The sequence below is a fragment of the Cervus canadensis genome, chromosome 21 (genome assembly GCF_019320065.1).
Source record: "Cervus canadensis isolate Bull #8, Minnesota chromosome 21, ASM1932006v1, whole genome shotgun sequence".
NCBI lineage: Eukaryota > Metazoa > Chordata > Mammalia > Artiodactyla > Cervidae > Cervus > Cervus canadensis.
Window position 1 is genome coordinate 49,822,088 of NC_057406.1, and position 19,029 is coordinate 49,841,116.

At 36.5% G+C, this 19,029-nt stretch overlaps 1 protein-coding gene across 2 annotated transcripts in view; it reads right to left on the minus strand.

Moving 5' to 3' along the window:
• NUP37 (nucleoporin 37) overlaps positions 1–19,029 on the minus strand; it is a 41,321-nt gene that overhangs the window by 545 nt on the left and 21,747 nt on the right. For both annotated transcript variants that reach the window (XM_043440423.1, XM_043440422.1), the window contains exons 6-9: positions 8,484–8,574; positions 3,231–3,412; positions 2,481–2,531; positions 197–290 (exon numbers count right to left, since the gene is read on the minus strand). In XM_043440423.1, the coding sequence (XP_043296358.1) occupies positions 197–290; positions 2,481–2,531; positions 3,231–3,412; positions 8,484–8,574 (418 nt within the window). The remainder of the gene's footprint in view (positions 1–196; positions 291–2,480; positions 2,532–3,230; positions 3,413–8,483; positions 8,575–19,029) is intronic.

Consider the following 19,029-nt stretch of genomic DNA (forward strand, 5'->3'; position numbering starts at 1 on the left):
AAGAGAAGAAATACAATACTTCTTATGTGAACACTAGCAAAAAGTCTGTTACCACTGGTGATTTAAGCATCAAAAACTGCTTTCTCTTTCATAAATCCTTTAGTTACTTACATATTACAAATCTGGGGAGCTCTAAGTGGAAAAGTAGAAAACACAAATTTAAAAACACATACACCATCAAACACTGCTACATTACCTGAGGGTGTCCTAAATGATGAATCTGAAATTGACTCGTCATTTTGCCAGGATAACCAGTGGTTGCAAATAAGTTTTCATTAATTGTGGACCATCTGAGAAAGGACAAAGGATGAAAATAAGTACAGAATCCTACAGACAAACACAAGCTTTTCTAAAATTGGTTATTTCTCTTTGTACCAAAATGCTAATTTTATAAGTCTATATTTGATAATATGGATTTACAATCAGACTGGGAATTTCAGGGAAGTTAGCTACAAATATTTTCTCATTCTGTGAATATTTATTAATTGCTTATCATGGGCCACTTCATTAAATTTCAAAGTTACACAAGGTCAGCAGTTCCCAAAAAGTTGACAATATGGCAGGAGATACAAACAAGGAATCAGACAAAAAATATTTCACAGCACAATACATTAAAAACCCCATACATTTAAAATTCTTATTGACATTTGTTTTAAAATTAATGATAAACTCCTGAGTTTAAAGTCCTCGGAATAAAGTAAACGCCTAGAATACATAGATGTTTAAATATTCAAGTATTAAGGCAACACAGCCATTGGAATACATCAAATCAGTGAACCACCAAGTGTTCATGCATCTCCAGCAACAAGTGTGCCATAGTAATAAGTGCAGTGGGGGAGCTACGAGGGGAAAGAAAAAGATTCCTTGACCAGAAGAAAAAAGGTTATAAGTCTAGTTAATGCTTTAATGTGTGGCAGATACCATTAGTTGCTGTCCAACAGGCATACTGCCCTTATTCTGTGCTAACTGAACTCCAGCTGGGGCCGGGCACAGGGTGTCTGGCCCCAAGGGGTAAGAGACAACTGGTATACCGCAAAGATAGCAATCCCCAATAAAAGGGGAGTGGCTCCTTCCTCTCCTCTCATTTTGGACAACATGGTATGAGGCTATGGTGTCTGGAACACTGGAAGTCATCTTGCAGCTGGGAAGCACCAAGTCAAAGTCTTGCCACTGAGGATAGCAGATGGAAAGGTCTGAATTCTAAACGACATAAACCAATGCTGAGATGACCTCCTTTAGACTTAAGGACCATAGTTTGCTGGTTTTATTTTTAGCAGTTGGGGAAAAAAATTAAAATTGAAGTGTAGTTGATTTATAATATCATGTTAGTTTCAGGTGTAGAGCATGGTTATTCAGCTATATATATATATATTTTATATATACATAGATATGTATTTCTTTTCAAATTCTTTTCCTTTATAGGTGATTACAAATATTCCCTGTGCTATACAGCAGATCCTCTTTGGTTATCTATTTTACATATAATAGTGTGTATGTGTTAATGCCAAACTCCAAGTTTATCCCTTCCTCTCCCCCTCTTTCCCCTTTTGTAACCAAAAGTTTTCTGTGAGTCTATAGTTTGTTGATTTTAAAATGTATATTTGCTCACATCTCTGAAATCAGGATTCACCTTGTAATCTATGGCATGCTTACATTTAGTTGAATACATTTTTTTCTTAGGAATACATAAAATAATAGTGTCCTTAGGTTCTACAATTTCATTGGGGGTATTTTAGATTTGATGAAATACAGCATATAATAAATTGATTTTATTACTGATTTTAGTCTCTGTTAGTAAATTTTCCAAGACCACACTATACAGTGCAACATTATGTAAAAATGAATGAAATGAGAAACAAGCACATTGATTTCAGTGGAAAAAAAGTCACAGATCTATAATATCCAGTGTTTCTCACTTGAGGACAACAATGTATGTAGTTTACATGCACAGACATGGGCCAACCTACATTTTATATCTTTATCAGCAGAAAAATTACAAAAGCATATGCTCTAAATTGTTGAGGTGGTATTAGTGAAGTAGTAACATTCTGTATTTTATAAACATTTTCAAAGAAAATATTGGAAAACAATCTCTCACCCAGACCAAAAAACAAAAAGCAAAACATCCAATTATACTTAAATGAAGGAGGAAAGAGAAGAAATACAATACTTCTTATGTGAACACTAGCAAAAAGTCTGTTACCACTGGTGATTTAAGCATCAAAAACTGCTTTCTCTTTCATAAATCCTTTAGTTACTTACATATTACAAATCTGGGGAGCTCTAAGTGGAAAAGTAGAAAACACAAATTTAAAAACACATACACCATCAAACATCAAACAGAAAAAAAGAAAAAAGTCAGTGCAAAGGAGAGGACTGGAAACATATTCTAGAAGTTGGCACAGCATGAACAAAGTAACCAAATTAAAAAAATCAAATTATAACCCCCCCCCCCCCCCCCGCCCCAAATGGTACATTACCTGAATAAGCAGGCTCGATCCATGTGGACAGGTCTCTTATCTTGAGGGTAACTAAAAGATATTATTTTGCGTCTTATGAATTATGTGTTGGTCTCAGGTAGGTGAACTTAAATTAAGGATTAGAGGGTTATTTTCTATTTAAAGGACACAATGCCCAAGGTACTTAAACTGTGACAAAATTCCAAATAAGCACTGAATTAAAATAGCTGAAATATGACAAAGGTATGAACATGATTTAGAACCATTATAGAACAACATCATTTAACAGGGTCAGTGTTTTTCTTTTTTTAAACAAAAGTAAACATTGGTTAATGGTTTCCCAGGTAGTTCAGTGGTAAAAGAATCCACCTGCCAATGCAGGAGATGCAAGTTGGATCCCTGGGTCAGGAAGATTCCCTGAAGTAGGAAATGGCAACTTGCTCCAGTATTCTTGCTTGGAAAATTCCATGGGCAGAGGAGCCTGCTGGGCTACAGTCTTATGGGGTCGCAAAGAGTCAGACATGACTGAGTGCACGCACACACACCCCTCAGATGAAAGATCTCCTCTGCATTATTCTTTCTGTTACTCTCAAAGTAAATCTGTAAAACCCATGTCTGTTACGTAAAAATCCATTAACTCTGGCCCTTTTGTAGGAGGGTCTTATTTCTGCTTTACAATGTGGCCCAGGTATACAAGAATAGGTCAATGGATCATTTAGCAATAGTGACTGAGTTTTTGGTAAATAATAGATAAATATACTAAGGCAGTACCTGGATCGAGTAATATCCCATATTAACCAATCATTCCCTGCAACAGCTCCAACTTTGAAGGTGTTTTTTAAGCACCAGTGTGCTGACATTAATGGCATCTGTTCTGATTCAAGGGATAAAATAGCCTGTTGAGCCAAAAGATCATAAAACCGAATTGTTCCATTCTTCTCTGCAACCATCAGCTGTAAGACAGAAAAACAGAGAATTCAACCACCTAATTTACTAGTCAAATCTGAGAAGGAGGCAGAGATTCAATGTCATATATACAGTAATACGTAAACATGTGCATATATTACAAAAGGGAGATAAAATGCGAAGGAAATAAGACAAGCCTAGGTAAAAAAAAAAGTATCAAATATTAAAAAACTCCACAAGAAACTGGCAAAAAGAAAGACACAAGAAAACTGGGTACAATTTTAAATGACTATACATGGTCCCCAGGAAGAAGAGCGTAAAAATTCACTCTAAGTATATCCATATACACACAGACACACAGTTGAGTTATTCACAGTAGTTAAGGTTTTATAAAGTTTCTGCAAACACTGAGTTAGTGAATATCAAATCACTGATCCTAAAGGAAATTAAAGGGTTGTGTTCCTGTGAGTCTCTGACCACAACATTTTTGTCAACTGATCAATACATAGTCTTGTTTCTGTTTATAGACATCTTATTTAATACATATTGATTCATTAACATAGAAGTCACAGGCAACAGTACTACAACTCATGCCTGAACAAAGCTTATCTAACATGTATCTTCTCTGTAAGGCGTCTTACAGCCTTCCCGCATCTAGGAATACTAAGTAGCTCTTTAGCAGTGTGCCTGGGGGCCATTTTACACATGAAAGAAATTGCCAACAAAAAGCATAAAAATGTGGCCCTAAATAGACCATGAATAGGGTACTTGTTTACAGTATGAAAGCTAAAACAAGAAGGCAGAGTACTGCCTCACTCAGCCCTAGCTGGGAATGTACACATTAGTCAACTCAAATTTTGTGTTGCTCCATGCATGTCTGTGATGGTCAGAGTGATGAGTATTAATTTTGGGGTTACAAATAAATTTTAGTGAGCAGGCACACTTGCAAATCTGTGAATAATGAAGATCAACCATATAAACACTTGTATGTAAAACACCATGCTACGTTCAGTGAAGGTAAAAGACACGATCCTTGATCTTTAGAAACTTTCCATCAAGAGAGAGAATTATGGAAAAAAAAAAACTGACTATAATTTAAGGGGAAAGACAGTGGGATGCAAAAGGTGGAGTAATTATTTAGAACACAGGCAGTCTTTAAAATTAGGGGATTCTTAAGAGAAAAGGTGGAATTTAAAACTATTCTTAATAACATGAGGTCAGTGACAAATAGACAACAAAAATAATTTGTTGTATATATACATTGTTAATATAATTTGTAACATATAAAAATATTTAGTCCTCATGACCACTGTCTGAGGAGACTGCTATCATCAATCCCATTTTTCAGAAAGGAGACTGAGGTGAAGAGTGATTAAAGTAGCTTGTGGCAGATCTCATCAGCAAGCCTGTGGCAGAGCTTGGGTTTGAACCCAGGTCTAACTATAGCACATGTGTGTTCCTTACTACAAGGCTAGGTTATAAACACTGGTGAGTGATCTGTGGGCTGTGTAAAGTCATGGGTTGGGAAGGATTGGAAATGGGAGAAGACCAAGGAAGATTTACTTTGGACCTAGTAAATACACTTGAGATTCTGAAGCTGTCTCCAAAAGTCTTGAGAATTTCAGGTACAGCTTATGAGCCATGGAAGGGCCAAGTCTGCCTGGACCTCGATTAGGACAGGCAGCAAAGCATGGTGGGTTCACAGCATAGCATCTTCAGTCATGTGGATTCTTACCCACTGTACCACCAGGGAGACCCTACTGCTATCAACGGCCGTGCCACGTGGCCTGTGGGACCTCAGCTCCGAGCCCAGGGGTCGAACTCAGGGCCCTAGCAGGGAAAGCACTGAGTCCGACCCACTGGACTGCCACGGAGTTTGCTGTAACTTTATTATTAATTGCTGGCATTTGCTTGGTGCATTCTAGATTACATGGCTCTCTTGTGTAATCTGTAACTGACTCCCTGGAAAAGACCCTGATGCTGGGAATGATTGAAGGCAGGAGGAGAAGGGGACGACAGAGGATGAGATGGCTGGATGGCATCACTGACTCGATGGACATGAGTCTAGGTAAGCTCCGGGAGTTGGTGATGGATGGGGAGGCCCGGCGTGCTGCGGTTCATGGGGTCACAAAGAGGCAGACATGATAGAGCGACTGAACTGAACTGAACTGAAGACTTTCATAAAAATTTTAAGAGATAGGTAATCACAGACTTACCTTTCTTCTCTGGCTGCCTCATTTTTATCAAGATCAAGCAAAACAGGACAAAACTTTTGGGTTTGATATGCCAGACCAATGAGAACCACCACCTACTACATTTAATAGTAACGACAGTGTCAATAATGACAAGCAGCTGAAATTGACTGAGTGCTTATGATGCATCAGGTTTTCTTTTAAGGACTTTATAATTGTTCACTCTTTTAATCTTCATGAGCTTCCTTTTTAGAAGATGAGGAAGTGATTGAGAAGAGATTTTGTGACTTGCCAAAGATCATTTAGCTAGTAAGTGGTAGAACTGGGCACTGACTCTAGGCAGTTAACTCAAGAGCCCATACTTTTAACTGCTACTGTGTTGCCTTTCTGTAATTATAGGTTTCTGAGTTAAGCAGTGACACAATTAAACTGATATTTAAAGGTCAGTCTTAACTAAAGTAGGCAAGAAGAGTCAGACCAAAGAGCCAAAGATTTTAGAAACAAACTAAGGATTGGCAGGAATTATTTGTGGGAATAGAAAGGTGAAGAATACACATTAATGACTAAGAGGAATGTATTCTAGAGACAGTGAAGAAAAACTTTATAAAGATCTGGAAAAACCTGCACATAGGAAAGGAAGATATCAAAGATCATTTTAAGATATTGTTCAGTTCAGTCGTTCAGTTGTGTCTGACTCTTTGTGACCCCATGAACCACAGCACGTCAAGCCTCCCTGTCCATCACCAACTCCCAGAATTCACCCAAACCCATGTCCATTGAGTCGGTGATGCCATCCAACCATCTCATCCTGTCGTCCCCTTCTCCTTCTGCCCTAAATCTTTCCCAGCATCAGGGTCTTTTCCAGTGAGTCAGCTGTTCGCATCAGGTGGCCAAAATATTGGGAGTTTCAGCTTCAACATCAGTCCTTCCAGTGAACACCCAAGACTGATCTTCTTTAGGATACTGAGTTGATGCAATTTAGAGCAGGGACTTCCAAACATTCTGAAGTCATGGACACAAGATAAACAAGGAGATGGGTAGGGTGAAACTTCAAAGACATACAGAAGATTAATAGAAACTAACTTAAAGCATATGGAAGAAAGGAATCTTAATAACCACAAATTAAGTATTAAGATACAAATTTTGGGATAGAGATTATGATAAACATCCTCATTTCTCATCTAGGTCACAGGCTTTTGTTTTTATTGGGTCACAGTTTTTAAAAAGGAGCCTATTATATTTATACATGGTAATATTAACATTCTGGTAGACTCTTTGATTACGCTTCATGTAGACTCACTGCTGCAAAGGAGAAATCTAGTTGTAAAATAAAATTTAGAATCTGGATTCAGAATTAATATACACATGGAAATAATCCCTATATATGTAATATAAATAAATTATAAAATTTCACTCATCTTCACATACAGAATATAATTCTACTGATAAAATATCCAATAGGCCTGAAACAAGTTTTCATGGTATCCCAGGGTTCAGAGAACACACTAATGTAGTCTGGGGCATTTCAGCTCAGGATTACTTTGAAGGCTGTGAGTGTATATGATTAATCCTTCTTTATGTCATCATTCTACTTAACTAGATGTTTGATTCTTTTTTTTATCCTCTATTATAGTAAAGGGTATAGTGTAGGTGAGAAATACTCTTTACAACAATTTACAAATACATAATGAAAGAATAGTTAGCAGAGGAGAAAGAGAAAGGGAATATACATGCATTGATGCTCAAGATGGCTAGAATAATGCAGCTTTAAAGATCAAATGAGCAGGGTTTCGAGGCAGAAATGATCAACAGTATAAAAAGCTGCCTTGAGATTAAGAATGGAAGAAAAGCCCATTGGATTTGTTAAAAATATCACATGATTTTTGAGAGTAGAGGAGATTTAGATCATGGGATGGGTAAAGAGGAACTGAAGTTAAAAGATGTGATGGGTTCAAACATTCAGAAATAAAGATGTGAAGGTGATAGACTGAAATGGGGAAACAAGAATGCCAGGGTTAAGAGCGAGGCCTATGGAGTAGGCTCCTGGGGTACAAATGTCCATTTTTCCAGTTAGTAGCTGTGTGAACCTGGGCAAGTTACTTAACTTTTCTGAGCTTTGGTTTCCCTATGTGTAAAATGATATCCTCACAGTACCCATCTCACAAGGCTGCCATGTGGATTAAATGAGCTAACTACATGAATGCTGAGCCAAACATAAGTAGGTATTATTAATCTGCTGTGATTAGTCAAGTTTAGTGCAAGTGTGAGGAGAGAAAAGTCATGGAGAAGTATGAACACTTTAGAGGGCTATGAAAAGCAGGATGCCTATAAACTAACAGGAACTCTGGACAGTGGAAGAACTAACTTTAAGAAGATGAATGTGGCAACATTTTAGATTCTGGAATGTAGAGTAATACCCAGGAGAAGATACTGGCAAATGACAGAACTCTTGTTGAATGGCTCCTTTCTTAATGGAATTTAGGCTAATTAATAACTCATAGTGTATTTTTGGAATTTTAGAAAGTTTTAGTCTGAATAGAAATTGAATACCACTGCAGCTAGGTCAAATTTGTCTTATGCCACTGATGCTTTCTGTTTCTACACTATGGCTCATAAGCATGGATTTAATATTTTTTTTTAAAACAAATACTGCTTACTAGATAGTCGAGGCATTAGGGTTTAGATCATAACCTACCAAAAGGCATGAAAAGTATACTCTGAGTAAATAGATGATGGTTGTCAAATAAAAACTTGACTACAGAGAACTTATAAGGTTCTAGACTAACCTAAATGTATTTGTGACAATTAAGAGTCTCTGAGGTGAAAAACAAATCACTGAATTTTTTTTTCTTCTCTGTGCAGGTATTTCACATCTGTATGTCTTTTCTGCTTGATAAAAGAAAGCTAAGTTATAATAAATAATAACCTTAAAAGTTTCTTCAGGATGCCAGCACACACTCATTCCAGGGGAATGAAGAACAAAATGAGCTGTCTGTATTCCTTCCAAGTTCCAAATCCTAATAAAAGAGCAGGAGTATAATGTTAAAAATTTTTGATACGTTACTAAAAAAAAGAAATTCCCTAAATTTATTCAAGGCTATCAACTAGAGATTATAGGGTAGATATCTGTATTTAAAGCATGTTTCATAGAAAATTATAACAATTATATTTATTTTAGAAAATGTAAAAGCAGTATGAAGAATTTAAGTTTTACCACATTCAATAATGGGAAAACAGTCACATACATTTTCTAATTAATCTAACATAGCAATACTGTAACACAGTAACCAAATTAAATTATTCATGAACTCTTTATTTTGTGGACAGAATCTTGAAGTTTCTAGGTCACTAATCAGGTTGTATTTCTACTTCAGTGAGTGAAAGTGAAGTCACTCAGTCATGTCCGACTCTTTGCAACCCCATGGACTGTATGTAGCCTACCAGGCTCCTCCGTCCATGGGATTTTTCAGGCAAGAGTACTGGAATGGGTTGCCATTTCCTTCTCCAGGGGATCGTCCCAACCCGGGGATCAAACCCAGGTCTCCTGCATTGTAGGCATACCATCTGAGTCACCAGGGAAGCCCCTTCAGTACTCACTTCAATTAACAATAATTTCTACCAGGGGTACTTAAAACATACACCTGTACCCCTCTCTTCCACCCCAGTGCTCCCATTTTAAACATAAAGAAGCTAGTATGAGGTGACATGAATTTAGGGAGATAGGAGTTGCTCACTCCTTCTGCCTTTGGGTTCCCAGGCCAAGGGCTATTTCCTATCATTTACCTTTTCTGATATGGCTCACTTCCTCAATTCTTCTCAAAAGGAGCCTTGACTAATAAAAGATTAAAGGATAGAATGGCTGAAGGAACAAGTATCTGGTTCCCTGTACTCTCCCTCTCTTCAATACTTACAACGAACCTACTCAATTTCCATCTCAATTTTTTTTCCCATCCCCAGAGGAGAGATCAAGATTCAGAAGTCTCAGTAATGACTCTTTTGTGAGAAGTCCTATTCTTCATCTAGACTACTGGTTTTTGAGCTCATTCTTCACATTCAGTCATTGCTATATCTCACTGGTACAGAATGTGGCAAAGAGTTAGGATGGCAAGAGACAGAAGGTGAAGGGTAGCTGGCAAAGTGTCCACAGAGTCTGGTCCTTAAGAAATGACTGCATTTATTATAATGCCTTGGACTTTTTCTTCTATATTATAGTTCATATCTCATTAGGGACCATAAAACAGTTTCAAGAAACTTAGGGAATGTTTTTAAGGTTGAGGCAAAATTTTATTTCAAAGAAAGTAGACATATTTATTTTACAATGCCTCTACTATTCTTCCAAACCACATAATTTAAATATTTTTCCTTTCTATAGAAATTATAGGATCTCCAATCTTTAAATATCTTAGTTACATATAAAGTAACATAAATATGCTTTAAAATGATTATCTACTTGATTAAATAGAAAAAGCATACACTTTTTTTCCTCTTGCTAAATTAACACTTCATCTGTATTTACTACATAGGGAGACAACTACAATTTAACTGAGAAGGTTGGAATCACATTTCCTATGGGTTTATTCAATTGTGTTTCCACCTTTCACAATAAATAAGATTATTAGTCAAGGCAACGGAATATTTCTTTCTTCTTTATTACCGTTTATACAATAAAGTAGTGGACTAGCATATATTTTACCACTATTGAAGTAGCAGAAATTTGTCTTGCATATTCAGTGAATCCCATGAGAGAATGGTTTAAAGGCTCCATTCTTTTGATTTTATTCTAATATGTATTTGACTTTTGTTTGCTACTATATTGAATGAATACAGACCAGGATATTTTCATGACTTTTAAATTTCAAATGAAGGAAACCAAAGAGATTTAAAAAATTGATATTCTATAAAAACAGGCCAATTAATGAAGCATATTCTTGTCCACTGAACCAAATTTTAATCTCATTTTTAAACAGTATTTAGCCTGAACAGAATCTGATACATTTTGGGAAAAAACAAACAAAAAAATCAAACTGATTTAAAAATGAGGAGAGTGATCCAGATTACTTTATGGGATTAGGGTAAAATGATTTATGGCTTATAATTATATGCTTATTAAATAATTCTCAGCAGTTGCACAATCCAAGTACTAAGCATGCAAAATACAACCAATTGTGCTGAAACGAGTTATCACAGCTAAATTAGCTACAGATGGTACACTTTAACTTGTTAGGCTTTATTTCCCATTTTGATAGATTCTATAATTAAGTTCCTCTCAAATCCTTTTGTGGAGCTCAATTCATTTTCCTGTGTCTTTACTACATGTCTCATCTAGTTAACATAGTCCCATCAGATGAAATCACATTTCTTTTTTTGCAGTATACCATAAATAATAAAAACACATAAATCTTACGCATGCAGCTCAAAGAGAACACACCTGAAGCATCCAGATTAAGAGAGCATTTCCAGAACTTCAAACGCCATCTGTGCTTCCTTATGGTCCCTATTTCCTTTGTTGCGGTTGTTGCTGCGGTTCAGTCGCTAAGTCCTGTCTGACTCTTTTTGACCCCACGGACTGTAGCCTGGCAGGCTCCTCTGTTCTCCACTATCTCCTGGAGTTTGCTCAGATTCACGTCCATTGAGTCAGTGATGCTATCTAACCATTTCATTCTCTGCTGCCCCCTTCTCCTGTTTTCCTGCCTTCTCACAAAAAGTACCCACCATCCTGACTTCTGCTGGTTTGGGATATCATAAAGATGGAATGCTATGGAAAATGCTGCCCAGTGTATTTCTTGGTCTGGCATCTTTTGTTCATTATTAAATCCTGTGAAAGTTACCAGTACTGCTGCATGTTGTCCTTTGTTCATCCTCACTGCTGTACACAGCGTCCCGTTAATTAAGTACACTGCCAAGTATTTACCCACTCTACTGCTGACAGACATTCGGGCTGTTTCCATTTATGGTCATTACTAATAATCCTTCCACAGATCTTCCTGTATATGTCTTTTAGTGAATATAGACATCCACACACCCATTCCTCTCTTACACAGACACATGCCCACATCTTTCCACCTCCACCTTCTGAATACTCACTAGATCATAGCTTACAAATACATTCAACTTTCGCAAGTATACTGTCAAATAGGTTTCCATACTGGATGCACCTCATTGATCTTTTTTTTCCCTTTCATCTTTCTTTGTAATCACCAAATGAAAATGCCTAAACTTTCTCTGACAAATTTTCTGACAAAATAATCTTAAAAGAATTATTTGTCTCAATAGCAAAAGGCACAACTTTTCAGTTGAGCTTATCTGTAAGGTTGATTTCTCAAATCATTCTCTTTCCACTTGCATTTTATGTTATTTTCATGTATTTGTAAATGAATAAATTTCCATCAGTTTTAGAATGTAGTGAACACAATATATAGTAAAAACTCTCTTAGTTGACCTCCTTCTGAAAGATTACCTTTTCTCTCTCCAGAACTGACAAGAGTAAGATCATTTTCTAATAGCTCACATGTGCATCTGTTGCTGGCTTACCTCACAGAAAAATGTGCTTAATGAACTGCTGTTTGTAAGTCATGTAAACCCATGCTTATTAGCCTACTGTAATTACATAATTATGTAAGCTGGCAAAATATGAATGTGAAAGAACTGTTTCAATGGAACTAAGTTGATGGTAACTAAATTTTAAAAAATGCTCTTAAGTTAGGCATGCATGACAGTTACAAAAGATTAAACAATTAAAAACCTAGCTATATTTGAATTATGACTGCCTAACAAATTTTGTTTTCATTGTAGACACTGGATTATGGGTGTGGTTTATGCAAAAAAGAAGTCCAAAGCAAATCAATGGACACATAATTTAAGAAAAACAAAAATCCTTGGTCTATACCAAAAAATTGGCAAATTTTCATATATACATTATATATTAAAGTAAGGTAAGACTTCCCTGGTGGTGCCCTGGATAAGAACCCATCTGCCCATGCATAGGATATGAGTTCAATTCCTGGTCCAAGAAGATTCCACATGCCACGCAACAATCAAGCCTCTGCGCTGTAACTACTGAGCCTGTGCTCTAGAGCCTGTTGGCTGCAACCACCGAGCCGATGTGCTGCAACCACTGAAACCGGCAGGCTTAGGGCCTGTGCTCGGCGCCAGAGTAGCCAGAGCAATGAGAAGCCCGCATGTCGCAACCAGACAGCAGCCCCTGTTCTCCGCAACTAGCCCGCACGCAGCAACAAAGATCAAGTGCAAACAAAAATTTAGAATGTAAATTAAATAAGTTAGGTAGACAGTCCTTTAAAATGATTTCCCTGAGTTTGCAAGTTCAGATCATGTCAGATAAGAGTTTCTACTATAATTGGGGAAAAAAAACCCATAAATTCATATTTAAATATTTCCAAATTTATTGCTAGTATATTTGTTTATAATATGGAAAATTACCTAAAAGTTCATTATAACTGCAGAAGCATACTTTTCAGGCAAGTGGTATAGCAAGAAAAAGAAAAGCTATAAAGGTTTATAACTTTTTTAATACACATAATAAAACACATTGAAAGATAATAGACTCTTTATAAGAGTATAAAAATATAACATTATCAAGTTAAACTACCATGGTCAAAAATCAGGAGCTATAGAAAACATATATGTATACCTATTCAAATGTTTGCAAGGGAAATTTCAAAACAAAAGCTTTTAAGGTAATGTTGACATATTAAGAAATCAATAATATAAACTGAACCTAAGGGCACTGGATATAGACAGCATTACTCTCGAGGTAAATAAAATGACAGTTTTGATGCAATTTGACTATGACTATAACTTCCCCACCCCTCTCAGCTCTGTGGTCTTAAGTAGAACTCTCAGATTTAGTTCTTTGATGTACAGGTGAAGAGGTATCCTGATCTAAGACTAGGAACTTATCTTACTTTTGGTAGTTCATTGTCAAAATTATTGCTTCATTTCAGGCTGAGTGCTTTTCAGTACAATATTAAGTATTTCTAACCATATGGTTGGAGAAGGCAATGGCAATCAACTCCAGTACTCTTGACTGCAAAATCCCATGGACAGAGGAGCCTGGTAGGCTGCAGTCCATGGGGTCGCTAAGACTCAGACATGATTGAGCGACTTCACTTTCACGCACTGGGGAAGGAAATGGCAACCCACTCCAGTGTTCTTGCCCGGAGAATCCCAGGGATAGGGGAGCCTGATGGGCTGCCATCTATGGGGTCACACAGAGTCAGACACAATTGAGGTGATACTTGATACTACTAAGCAAATAGTTTTAATAATAGATGAAATGGACTACCAGAAATTTTACTGACAAGAGTAAGAAGAATTACAAGGATGAAAAAGAAAGATAATTACTTATGCTATTTTAACCTTCAATAATTAAAAATTATCAATCAACCAGAGGACTGTGTGAAGGCCAGATACACAGCTATCCATTTTTGTGCCCAGAAGTTTTATTAGATCTCCCTGTAACCCAGGAAGTGTCTTGGGAAGGAAGAAGGGCAAGGAGAGATCCTGAGAAGTAGATTACCTTCTGGGTTACTACCCACAAGACTATTAAAACAGAATAAACTAAGATGTTTTAACTAAAAAGACTAAACTAAGTGGTTTCTGAAAATCACATGAATGAGTGCTTAAGAAAAAGGTGTAATCCATGATAGGAAAATTCATGCTCTATTATTTGTACATCTAAGCTGTGATATCTTTATACTGACTTGTCTACAAATAATATTAAAATTTATGAACACAAAAATTTATAAGTTAAAAATAGAGTCAGTAATCAAAAGTTGTACTTTGAAGGGGAAAGGAAGTGGCCTGTTTCAAATATAATACTAATAAACCAACTTTACCATACAAAATTATTGACTATGCCAAAGTGCTTGACTGTGTGGATCACAATAAATTGTGGAAAATTCTGAAAGAGATGGGAATATCAGACCAGCTGACCTGCCTCTTGAGAAATCTGTATGCAGGTCAGGAAGCAACAGTTAGAACTGGACATGGAACAAGAGACTGGTTCCAAATAGGAAAAGGAGTACGTCAAGGCTGTATATTGTCACCCTGCTTATTTAACTTATATGCAGAGTACATCATTAGAAACGCTGGGCTGGAGGAAGCACAAGCTGGAATCAAGATTGCCAGAAGAAATATCAATAACCTCAGATATGCAGATGACACCACCCTTTTGGCAAAAAGGGAAGAACTAAAGAGACTCTTGATGAAAGTGAAAGAGGAGAGTGAAAAAGTTGGCTTAAAGCTCAACATTCAGAAAACTAAGATCATGGTATCTGGTCCCATCACTTCATGGCAAATAGATGGGGAAACAGTGGAAACAATGGCTGACTTTATTTTTTTGGTTTCCAAAATCACTGCAGATGGTGATTGCAGCCATGAAATTAAAAGACGCTTACTCCTTGGAAGGAAAGTTATGACCAACCTAGACAGCATATCAAAAAGCAGAGACATTACTTTGCCAACAAAGGTCCATCTAGTCTATGGTTTTTCCAGTGGTCATGTATGGATGTGAGAGTTGGACTATAAAGAAAGCTGAGCATCAAAGAATTGATGCTTTTGAACTGTGGTGTTGGAGAAGACTCTTGAGAGTCCCCTGGACCATAAAGAGATCCAACCAGTCCATCCTAAAGGAGATCAGTCCTGGGTGTTCATTGGAAGGACTGATGCTGAAGCTGAAACTCTTAATGCCTTGGCCACCTGATGTGAAGAGCTGACTCATTTGAAAAGACTCTGAAGCTGGTAAAGATTGAGGGCAGGAGGAAAAAGGGACGACAGAGGATGACATGGCTGGATGGCATCACCGACTCTATGGACATGGGTTTGGGTAAACTCCAGAAGTTGGTGATGGACAGGGAGGCCTGGCATGCTGCGGTTCATGGGGTTGAAAGAGTTGGACATGACTGAGCGACTGAACTGAACTGAACCACACAAAAAACAATCTACTATTATACATCATGAAGCTTCGGAGGGGTTAAAAAATCTTACACATTTACATGTCATTCCTTCAGTTTTTTCCTTAAAATTATTAACAAATGCAGCAGAAACTACCAATTTATCATACCTGAGGGCCACCCCCGAGGAGAAGTGACATCTTATTTAACTTACAAAGACAAACAGATTTCTTAAGCATAGGAATTGTGAGATATTTTGTCAGATTTAAAAATAAACCTCAAAATTAAACTCTCAACTGCAAAGAAATAGCATATGGTAGTTTTCAAACAGATCATATTTAGCTATTTCATCTTCAAGGAATTCAGAATAAAAGGACTTTTCCTTTAACTAACATAAACCTTAACACAAACACCAGTAACACTACCCAGGAAATACTCGCCTTTCATTACTTTCAAGAAAAATTTTGATATACTTTGTAAGTTATTTGACTATATGCTACAAAAGAGGGAAGCTACTCCTTATCAGTTACATTAATGGACTTTCAAAATAAACCTGAATGGATATGTTTCAAGAATATGGTTATTATTTGTACAATTCACTTCTTACAACCACAGGATGGCTACAATGGCTAAAAAGCAAGCGTAAGTTACTGCAGTCACTGATGGGGTATATGCTTTATGAAGTACTGGTTTCATATTTCATCTGCAAGAGCACACGAGAGACCGAAGGGCTGCACACCCCAGTGGTATTACCAGTACATGGTCACACAAAATTTCAGAAAACTGTTTCATCATTTTATAACTTTTCAGTCTATTACAATCTTTTAACAACACACTATTTCATGGCCTTGACTTAAACAGAGATCTGCAAAGGTGATCAAAAGATTTTACTATAATTTTTGGATGGTTCTTATAAAGCCATTAAACCCTTCTGTTTCACTCACTAGAGGTAAATTCAATACAAGCTGTCTCCTTTATCTCATTCTTAAAGCTCTTATTAGAACTATGAAATAATTAACCTTGATTGAAAATGTTATAAAAAACTAGAGGAAATTTTAGAAGACAAGCAGAAAACTTTATTTCTGTAATTATTTAACCATAATATTATAATGAATAACATACATTATCCTGATTTCACTTTGTACCTGTAATTATCAGGCATCATTTAACTGCTCCTAAACGCAGATGGATCTTCCAAGCAATGCTCTCTTGGCCTATCTTCAGAAGGCTCTCAGTCTCCATTTTTCTCTGTTTCCCACAAGGACTATTTTTAAGTAAATCACTTATTTTGTGATCTTAGCTGGGGTTGGGTTTGGGGAGGAATGCTGTCTTAACTGTGGATTATAAAGATGCAAATATAAATGAGCAGAAGTATTATGGGAAGAATTTAGGTAATATGGGATATATAGAAGACAGTTGATAAATATTCTATTTCTCTTGTAATAATTTTCAAAAAACAGCATTATCGGCTTAGTGGATATCTAATTCAGTACTCCCTTATCTAGCAATTTGATTATATTCCTAAAAAAATCATTATTTTTTATGTCCCACCTTTCCTCCCATTCTTGTTAAATTGATGACAACTAGAACATGACAACTACTAATATTCCATGTTTTATAGACAAAGTGAATGGCACATTACACGCCTCTATTATTTTAGTCTTGAACTAAGAATTCCTTGGTTTTTGGAAGCCAATTTTTCCTTCGCCATAAATTTTATCTAATATTTTAAAAGATTACTGGGGAGGAGGAGGAGGAGGTGGATTTAGTTCTAACATCTCCTGTAGTTACAGCGAGTACTGCAACTTCTATTTCTTTTGTATCCCCCAAAGTACTAAATGTTGGCCATACTAAACATGTTTAATAAATACTTGTTGATCTGACTTGTTCTTACAGAACGGTACTGTTTTTAATATACAAGAACATCTGTTGTTTGGCACTGACTAGGAATGAGATGTTCTGTGTTAGTGAGTTTTTAAAGTAATAAGCTTAACCCATTAAATACTTAAGCACCAGTTTTACCTTCTTTTGGAAGGAGGGGGAAAATAAACCTTTCTAAATATGCATTTATTTACCTCTCAAAAATAATGATTTTAACTTTCTTCAGATGATGCTAGGTCATAATTTGAAGTACTAGTACTTATATTTTCCTGTACATAAATGTGTGTATATGATAGATCTATATATGGAGGACATGATGAGGCACCATAAAAGAATGGTGTTCTAACATGAGGCCGAATGACTAGCAATCCTATGATTTACTTGGCAATTCTTTTCTTAAACACATCTCTTGTCAGATGTTTTGTGTGGTAATGGCATCTTTTTTATAAAGACATGGTGACAGATACAGGATTGTATTCATTCCTTCACTCACTCACTAAATACTTAAGAGGGCACTCTTCTGGGGCTGGGATGACTCTGAGGTAGTCAAGCACGGCTGACCCTGCACAATCCCTTAGTGAAAAGTCCGGGGCAGCCTACTCTAGGACCATTCTCCTCGTCCTCTACAAAACTCCATTTCTCCTTTCCTGTTCCTCACCTGAAAGCTGGCCTAATGACACATGAACGAATATGACATCTTCGTTTCAACAATCAGTACTAGAGTGTTTCAGCAAAGGTATCTTTCAAAAATGATAAATTTCTTCCCAAGCAGAAGATGATAACATGCCTGTAGACATTACACTAAGTATAATTCTATCAATTTTATTAAACCCTACATAACGCTTGATTTTGATCAGGGCATAGAAATAATATGAACATTTGCTTTTTCAATAATATAAAAAGATCAAAACTTCTTCAATTAGAGAATCTAGCAAATAGTATTTTTGAGGAGTAAATGAATTAATCTACACAAAACACTTAGTATGGTCACCTACTATTAACTAAATCAAAATTTCTCAGCAGGGCATGGTTGGAACCATGGTTCCAACACCTGGTTACAACATTTCTGATTGTCCTGATGAGTGCTACAAGCATTAGTGAAAGGGGGCCAGGGATGCTAGCCATTCTACATGACTTCTGAATGTCACAGTAAAACTGAGAAATACTAGGTGGGGCCTAGTATTAGGTGGGGCCTAATAGGTGGGGCCATTTCAAGATAGGAGATGTTTTTTTCAATCTTTGTTAGTAGTCCATCCCATGTCGTAACTGAATTACTCTGACACCATCCATATATAAATTGGCTAATTTGCAAGAATATTATCCTTCCCTATTTTTTTCAACTTGACATCCTATAATCTGTCTTGTCAGGTTATTTCTATTTTGATTAGCCTTTATTTCCATACTCTTTCACTTCACATAGTACAATTTTTTTTTTTTAATTACTACTGACTTCAGTTTTTAGTCTAATACCAAGTTTTGCTCAAGGTTATGACATTGCAGAACTCCAGATGGCACTATTTACACTGTACTCTGTAAGCCATATCCCTGGAATTGTGCAGCTTGGCGGCTTTGCCTCTGCCTTACATTTTCCTGTTATCTTATTTTTCTAATACTCAAATTTATTCCTTGTGAAGAGTGACAAAGGCTACATTTTACTGTATCTTCTTATGTGGTCATGTC